At 35.4% G+C, this 9,681-nt stretch overlaps 1 protein-coding gene across 1 annotated transcript in view; it reads left to right on the forward strand.

Moving 5' to 3' along the window:
• Positions 1-9,681, forward strand: part of chmp2ba (charged multivesicular body protein 2Ba) — a 52,308-nt gene that overhangs the window by 41,847 nt on the left and 780 nt on the right. The window contains exons 4-6 of the mRNA XM_061879916.1: positions 2,573-2,675; positions 2,777-2,883; positions 6,501-9,681. The exon at positions 6,501-9,681 is cut by the window's right edge and continues 780 nt beyond it. Of these exons, the coding sequence (XP_061735900.1) occupies positions 2,573-2,675; positions 2,777-2,883; positions 6,501-6,614 (324 nt within the window). The 3' untranslated portion in view covers positions 6,615-9,681. The remainder of the gene's footprint in view (positions 1-2,572; positions 2,676-2,776; positions 2,884-6,500) is intronic.

Here is a 9,681-nt window from a genome sequence, read left to right on the forward strand (position 1 = left end):
CGTGGAAAAATTTAAAATTCCATTATGTTTTTTAGGGCAGTCTGTCATAATGTTTTTAGCATTCAATCAGACATTATTGTGAGGTTTTGTATTAGTTTTCTTAAAAATAGATATACCGGCCCCCAGACAGTTTTTTCTCAAAATGTGGCCCTCGAGTCAAAATAATTGCCCAGGCCTGCTTTAGAGGTTTGGATGTGCAATGTGCATGCAAATTCCTGAGATTGTAAAGGTGAAACGGATGAGTAAGTGTATGAGTGAAAAATATACAAGTTTAAAATGTCTCTATGGTTGCTACTTTTTATTTGACACTGTGTTAGTATGCCTAACCAATAACCACCAAACTATAAAAGTGAGGCCATGTACAAACCCCGTTTCCATATGAGTTGGGAAATTGTGTTGGATGTAAATATAAACGGAATACAATGATTTGCAAATCCTTTTCAACCCATATTCAATTGAATGCACTACAAAGACAAGATATTTGATGTTCAAACTCATAAACTTTGTTTTTTTTTTGCAAATAATAATTAACTTTAGAATTTAATGGCTGCAACATGTGCCAAAGTAGTTGGGAAAGGGCATGTTCACCACTGTGTTACATCACCTTTTGTTTTAACAACACTCAATAAACGTTTGGGAACTGAGGAAACTAATTGTTGAAGCTTTGAAATTGGAATTATTTCCCATTCTTGTTTTATGTAGAGCTTCAGTCGTTCAACAGTCCGGGGTCTCCGCTGTCGTATTTTACGCTATATAATGCGCCACACATTTTCCATGGGAGACAGGTCTGCACAGCAGGCGGGCCAGGAAAGTACCCGCACTCTTTTTTTTACGAAGCCACGCTGTTGTAACACGTGCTAAATGTGGCTTGGCATTGTCTTGCTGAAATAAGCAGGGGAGTCCATGAAAAAGACGGCGCTTGGATGGCAGCATTTGTTGTTCCAAAACCTTTCAGCATTAATGGTGCCTTCAAAGATGTGCAAGTTACCCATACCTTGGGCACTGATACACCCCCATACCATCACAGATGCTGGCTTTTCAACTTTGCGTCGATAACAGTCTGGGTGGTTCGCCTCCCCTTTGGTCCGGATGACACAATGTCGAATATTTCCAAAAACAATTTGAAATGTGGACTCGTCAGACCACAGAACACTTTTCCACTTTGCATCAGTCCATCTTATATGATCTCGGGCCCAGAGAAGCCGGCGGCGTTTCAGGATATTGTTGATCAATGGGTTTGGCTTTGCGTACTAGAGTTTGAACTTGCACTTACAGATGCAGCGACCAACCGTAGTTACTGACAGTGGTTTTATGAAGTGTTCCTGAGCCCATGTGGTGATTTCCTTTACACACTGATGTCGGTTTTTGATGCAGTACCGCCTGAGGGACCAAAAGTCTGTAATATCATAGCTTACGTGCAGTTATTTCTCCAGATTCTCTGAAATTTTTGATGATTTTATGGACCGTAGATGGTAAAATCCCTAAATTCCTTGCAATAGCTCGTTAAGAAATGTTGTTCTAAAACTGTTCGACAATTTGCTTACAAATTGGTGACCCCCGCTCCATCCTTGTTTGTGAATTACTTAGCATTTGCTGGAAGCTGTTTTTATACCCAATCATGGCACCCACCTGTTCCCAATTAGCCTGCACACCTGTGGGATGTTCCATATAAGTGTTTGATGAGCATTCCTTAACTTTATCAGTATTTATTACCACCTTTCCCAACTTCTTTGTCACGTGTTGCTGGCATCAAATTCTAAAGTTTATGATTATTTGATAAAAAAAAATTTTTTTATGAGTTTGAACATCAAATATGTTGTCTTTGTAGCATATTCAACTGAATTTGTATATGACTTAAAATAAAAACCACTATATGGTGGTAAAAGAAGTTAAAGGCAAAAACCTGAATAAAAAAAGATGGTCATTGTGGAAGTCTTTTCTTAACGGTCCCACTGATAGACAAAGTTTTAATGCACATAGGTTTTTATCATAAGTTTTTATCAAAGTCTTTCTTCTGCAGAACGTGACCTTTTCAGTCACGTCCGTATCCTCTCTCTCCTCCTCCTGCTCCTGGCCGCTTACTATTAAAGACAACAGATGCTTGGATTACCACGTACCACCTGTGTAATCCAATCACCTGCCAGCTGTGTCTCGCCGTCAGCACTGCCATGCCCCCGTCTGACGGTGCTCTGTCCTCAGCACCATGGACGGAGGCAGTGACCTTTGCTCCTGCAGGCAGCGCTGGCCACAGCTCCCTCCACAGTCACATTGCTTTTATTTAAATTGATTTGTTGTTACTATTATTACTTTTTTACGTGTTTATTCGTCACTAATTTACATCCAGTTCTTTAAAAATATAGTTAAAGTAGAGTTTTGGTGGCACAGTAATACTCATTTTTCGTGATTTCAATGTAAATGTAAATAATTGTGATGAACATTCTTGCCATAATCGCCCAGCCCTACTAATTAATACACTTTATTTTGTATCTGCTTTTGTTGGTATTACTTAACACATCATCATCATATCTTTGAGCGCCTGAGGCTAAAACTGTTTCCACAACAATATCTGCAGACAATGCAAGCGGTGAACAAAAAGATGGATCCTCAGAAGACCCTGAAGACTATGCAAGACTTCCAGAAGGAAAACATGAAGATGGGCATGACCGAAGAAATGAGTAAGAACAAACAGTACAAACACACTTCAGAATATGAATGATTACAATTTATGTAAGTAAATTGTTGTCCCCCCCATCGCCCTTTATGTCCTTCTTTCCAGTAAATGACACTTTAGATGAGCTCTTTGATGAGTCCGGTGATGAAGAGGAATCCGAGGATATTGTCAACCAAGTTCTGGATGAGATTGGTATCGAGATCTCAGGAAAGGTGAGGAGGTCCAAATTAGGATGCAAATGTAGTACTTTATTGAGTACACTGACAAGAACTGAGGTACACATCGTGTTTGACGGGGAATTGCACTTTTTAAAATGTTGTCTATCACTCACAATCCTTATATAAGACAAGAAGAAGTTTTCTTTTTGTATGCATTCTAAATCGTAAATAAACATTAGCAAAAGTCAGCTAAAAATAGAGCCAATGGAGATTGATCTATTCTGCCTATAAAGCGCTATAAAAAAGATGCAAAACCTCCATGAATGTTTTATATAAACACTAAGTATATATGTAGTATCTATTAACATTCATAATAACATGTATTATTTACATATTTTGATCATTTTAAGCATGCAGCAACACAACGTTCACTTTCCCTTCAACAACAACGCCACTACTAATGGTGGCTGACTTGATGAGAGGCAACAAAGACTACTTTGGGATAAACGATGATCATTTAAACGGCGGTTCTGGTTTCAACGGCACCCTAGGCAAGACCTCCCAAAGTAACCATTTTCTGTGCGACACAAGCTTTCGACAATTTGTTGACTCTTCGACGTGAGCGAGGAGTAAGACGGACGTCTTTATGATTCAGAATAAATATTCCTCTTTTTCTGCCTTATCCTGAAAGGGAATTTTTCCTATCATTTACAATCTTTTTGTGAAACAAGAATATATTTTTTATGCTTTATGCGTGAATAAAAGCTAACAATACAGCCATATTCAGTCTATAGAGCACTCAAAAAAAAAAATCTAAAAACCTCCATCAAGGTTTTATAAGTACATATGTAGTATCTAGTAACCTTCATAATAACACGTAATATTAACACATTTTGATCATGCTGTAAGTATATATGTAGTATCTAGTAACAATCATAATAAAATGTAATATTTAGATATGTTGATCATTTTAAACATAAGGTGACGTATTAATTTCACAGATGCATTACAACGTTCACTTTCCCTTCAACTACAACAAGACTACTAATTATGGCAGACTTGATAAGAGACAACAAAGACTACTTTGGGACAAACAATGATCCAGAAACTTCATTTGTTGATCCTGAATATAAGGAGGATGATCTAGAAGCTGTGTGCTGAACAGATGCAGCTACAGTCAAACACTAAGCATCATGTAGCTGTATTGCTAAGTGCTAATCAATATGTACAAACTTAATACAACAATCACTTACTGCACAATGTCTGCTCTTACTCGAATACAGCCTGATGGGGGTTATATTTCTTCCTCTTTACATCAACAATTCATCATAATCCTCACAAAAGGTTCAAACAAGTGTTTCTTTTCTTGTCTTTTTCGCTTTCTCCGGGACAAAGTTGGATGTCAATGTTGACCAACTTGTCGTTTTATCAAACACTAAGCATCAAGTAGCAGTATTGCTAAGTGCTAAACAAGATATATAAACGTAATACAACAATCACTTACTGTAAAATGTCTGCTCTCACTGGGGTAAAGACTAAGCATCATGTAGCAGTATTGCTAAGTGCTAAACAAGAAATACAAATACACTAAAACAATCACTTACTGTACAATGTCTGCTCTCACTGGGATAAAGACTTAGCATCATGTAGCAGTATTGGTAAGTGCTATACAAGATATACAAACATAATAAAACAATCACTGTACAATGTCTGCTCTCACTGGTATAAAGACTAAGCATCATGTAGCAGTAATGCTAAGTGCTATACAAGATATATAAACATAATAAAACAATCACTTACTGTACAATGTCTGCTCTCACTAGGATAAAGACTTAGCATCATGTAGCAGTATTGGTAAGTGCTATACAAGATATACCAACATTATAAAACAACCACTTACTGTACAATGTCTGCTCTCACTAGGATAAAGACTTAGCATCATATAGCAGTATTGCTAAGTGCTATACAAGATATACAAACATTATAAAACAATCACTTACTTTACAATGTCTGCTCTCACTACGATAAAGACTTAACATCATGTAGCAGTATTGCTAAGTGCTATACAAGATATACAAACATAATAAAACAATCACTTACTTTACAATGTGTGCTCTCACTAGGGTAAAGACTAAGCATCATGTAGCAGTATTGCTAAGTGCTAAACAAGAAATACAAATACACTAAAACAATCACTTACTGTACATTGTCTGCTCTCACTGGGATAAAGACTTAGCATCCTGTAGCAGTATTGCTAAGTGCTATACAAGATATACAAACATAATAAAACAATCACTTACTGTACAATGACTGCTCTCACTGGGGTAAAGACTAAGCATCATGTAGCAGTATTGGTAAGTGCTATACAAGATATACAAACATAATAAAACAATCACTTACTGTACAATGTCTGCTCACTGGGATAAAGACTAATTGGATGTTTATATCTTCCCCTTTACATCATAATCCTCACAAAGGGTTAAAAAACGGTTTATTTTCTTGTCTTTATCACTTTTTCCGGGACAAAGTTGGATGTCAACGTTGACTAACTTGTCAGTTTATGCTAGTTAGCGTGACCAACTTGTCAGCAGGAGCTAGTTAGCGCTCTGTGATCACAAAACAGCTAAAAATAGTGCGTCCGTGTTAGCGCTTATAATAACAATATCACAAATTTTTAAGAGTACTTTATAGGCCAGGGGTCGGGAACCTTTTTGCCTGAAAGAGCCATGAATGTCAGATATTTCAAAATGTATTTCCGTGAGAGCCGTATAAGTGGCAACTTGTCCAGGGTGTACGCCACCTTCCGCCCTATTGTAGCTGAGGTAGGCACCAGCGCCTACCACGACCCCAAAGGGAATAAGCTGTAGAAAAGGAATGAATGGATGGATGGATGGATGAATACAACTAAATGTGTGCATTTTTAAGTAAGACCAACATTTTTAGAGTATAATAAGTCTCTTATTCTTTTTAATAACATTGTTATTCTAAAGTTAACCAATAATGAATATAATACTTCTTACCATTGATGCAACTTCTTGAACAGGTGCGATAGAAAACGGATGGTTGGATTAAAATGCATGAGAATGTTTTATAATTTCAACGTTATTTTCAACACTGTGATTACCAGCGGAATTGTTCATTACTTATCGTGTTAAGCAATGTCAGCTAAGATTTATCTGAGAGCCGGATGCAGTCATCAAAAGAGCCACATCTGGCTCTAGAGCCATAGGTTCCCTACCCCTGATATAGGCGGATGAGTGTACTCCCGTTGTTAGCCACCTCTTAGTTGCCATATTTTACGTCCTAGAATACATAAAAAAGGCATGTTTTACACAAGGATTGTGGATGAGACAAAAAGTGCACTTTCCTTTTAAGTACCGAGCAGTTTACATTTCCCTGGCTGCCTTTCAGTGGAGTGTGTAGTAGACACCACATGGTGGCGCCAACCCCCCCGCCTTTTCTTCCTCTCAAAGTGCCTGGCAACCCATCTGCCATGAGCCCGGCTCCCCCTGGGGGGCTGTCTGGGTTATTGCATTTCCCTGGCCGACACCATCCAATAAGCGCGGACCGCAGCTGCAGGGCAAGGAACAGAACGCAGCTTCTGAATTGGCAATTAAATCACAACTCCTGATTTCCGTCTTGTCATAGATTGTACCTCCTTGTGTGCGCAGATGGTTCGAGCGCCCGCTGCAGGAAAGAACGTCCCGGGCGCCGCCTCGTCCAAAAAGGCGACCATCTCGGACGACGAGATCGAAAGACAGCTCCGTGCTCTGGGAGTGGACTAACATCTTTGGACTGCAACGTCTCTTCTCTTTCAGACGGCAACTCTTCAACACACTGGTTTTACACACACACACACACACACACACACACTCACACACGCGCACACACACACACACACACACACACACACACACACACACACACACACACACACACACGCACACACTTGTATTCGTCACCTTCTTGAGACCACCGAAAAAGTGCCTACTTCTTGAGGACCAGCCTTTCTAGATATACAAAGATTAGTATTTACAACATTAATAACATATACATACTATGCAAATGTATGAAAGGTTGTTGTGAAAAATGTGTTGGAATTCCACAAGAAAAATGTCAAAATTTCTCAAGGAAAACTTAAAATTGTGGCGGGATTATAATGAAAGTCAGAATTTTACTCAACGCCAGTCAAAAATGTACAAGAAAAACGGGACATTTGTGCAGTATTCTGATAAAAGTTGGGATTTTATTCAGTAACAGTCACAATTTTAAAGGAAAAGCTTAAAATGTTGGCAATTTTATGAAAAGAGTTGTAATTTTCCTCGACAAAAGTCACAATTTTGTAATAAAACTTAAAAACGTTGGCAATATTATAATAATAATCAGAATTTTACTCTGCAAAATGATAAGTCATGTCACTATTTTACAAGAACAACAAAAAAATTGTGATAAAAGTCAGAACCTTATGTGACACAGCTTAGCATTTTGCATTAAAAAGTAACAATTATACATAAAAATTGATAAATATACGAGAATATATTGCAATATTACAAAAACAGAAAGAATATGCTCAATTGTTCCCAATTTTATAAGAAAAAGTTGACACATTGTGAAAGACTCGAAATTTTACTCGACAAGTCACAATTTTATAAGAAAACTTAAAAATGTTGGCAATATAATAATAATCCGAATTTTACTTGTTTTTGTTGTTCTTATACAAAAGTGACATTTTTGCGAGTAAATGTATGACTTTTGTCATTTTGCCAAGTAATTCGGATTATTATTATATTATTTCCAACATTTTTAAGTTTTCCTATAAAATTGTGACTTTTATCGAGTATGTCTAATGTCTCATTTGCACCCCGGTAGTGAAATCTATCAAAATGAGAGTGGTCCCCAAAAGGAGGGATTTTCTAATCAACTGTATTCCCCCTTCTGAGCAACATATGAAATAACAAGGGTGTGTTAAAATTTGAAGTGCTCCCCCTCTGGCGAACATATGTAATAACATGAGGGTCTAAGAAATTGAAATGCACCCTTTATGGCCAAAATTAATTAAAAAAAATGTATATATAGAGAGAGAGACATACTGTAATAACTTGAAGTAAATAATTAAGTTTTTAAAAAAAAACAATTACAAACAAAACAAAGAAATAAAAGCAGTCTTTCTCTCACGATGTGTTGACATTTTTTCTTCTAAAATTGGAAACAATTTATCATATTCTTTCTGTTTCTGTACTATTGCAATATATTCTCGTAAAATTATTACTTTTTACGTAAAAGTATTACTTTTGTATGTGAAATTATTACTTTTTAATGCGAAATGCTGACATTTGTCATTAAAAATTCAGACTTTTATCACAATATTGCCAATTTTGTTATTGTTTTTGTAAAATAGTGAGATTTTTGGAGATAAATTGTTCCCAATTTTATAAGAAAAAAGTCGACACATTGTGAGAGAGTCGTAATTTTACTCGACAAAAGTCACAATTTTATAAGAAAACTTTAAAATGTTGGCATTATTATAACAGTAATCTGAATTTTACCTTGCAAAATTATGACAAAAGTTATAATTTTACTCCAAAAATGTCACTATTTTACATGAACAACAAAAAAATTGTGATAAAAACCAGAATCTTATTATGACAAATGTCGGCATTTTTCATTAAAAAATTATAATTATACATAAAAAGTAATCATTTTACGAGAAAATATCTCAATATTACAAAAAACAGAAAGTAATGATAAATTGTTCCCAATGTTATAAGAAAAAAGTCGACACATTGTGAGAGTCGTAATTTTACTCGACAAAAGTCACAATTTTATAATAAAACTTTAAAATGTTGGCAACATTATAATAATAATCCGAATTTAACTTTTGCAAAATGATTACAAAAGTCACTATTTTATTTAAAAAATGTCACTATTTTACAATAACAACAAAAAAATTGTGATTAAAAAACAGAATCTTATTATGACAAATGTCGGCATTTTTCATAAAAAAATAATAATTATACATAAAAAGTAATCTTACGAGAAAATATTTCAATATTACAAAAAACAGAAAGAAAATGATAAATTCTTCCCAATGTTATAAGAAAAAAGTCGAGACATTGTAAGAGAGTCGTAATTTTACTCGACAAAAGTCACAATTTTATAATAAAACTTTAAAATGTTGGCAACATAATAATAATCCGAATTTTACCAGTGAAATGATGACATCATTTTACTCCAAAAATATCGCTATTTTATAAAAGCAACTACAAAATTGGCAATATTGTGATAAAAGTCAGAATTTTTTATGACAGTTGTCACCATTTTGCATTACAAAGTAATACATTTACATAAAAAAGTAATAATTTTGCTCGAATATATTGCCATATTACTAAAACAGAAAGAATAGGAGAAATTGTTCCCAATTTTATAAGAGAGAAAGACTGCTTTTAGTAATTTGTTAGTTTTAATCTTCATTTATTTACTTTGTTATTACAGCATGTTTTTATATATATATATTTTTTATTTTTTACTAATTTTTGCCAGAGAGGGTTTATTTCAATTTCTTACACCCACATGTAATTACATATGTTCGCCATAGGGAACACTTCAAATTTTAACACACACTTGTTATTTCGTATGTTGCCCAGAAGGGGGAATACTTTTAAAACCGACACCAGTCAATTTAAAAAAATCCCTCCATTTTGGGACCACCCTCATGTTAATAGATTTCACTACCAGGGTGCAAATGAGACATTCTCTATTAAATTTCTGTCATCACTTTTTAACACCTCCTCATATGGAAGGCACTTTTCCTTTTTGGTTTTCTCTAGAAGGGTATAAATACAAGAACACACA

This window comes from Nerophis ophidion, linkage group LG19, assembly GCF_033978795.1.
Source record: "Nerophis ophidion isolate RoL-2023_Sa linkage group LG19, RoL_Noph_v1.0, whole genome shotgun sequence".
In the NCBI taxonomy this organism is placed as follows: domain Eukaryota; kingdom Metazoa; phylum Chordata; class Actinopteri; order Syngnathiformes; family Syngnathidae; genus Nerophis; species Nerophis ophidion.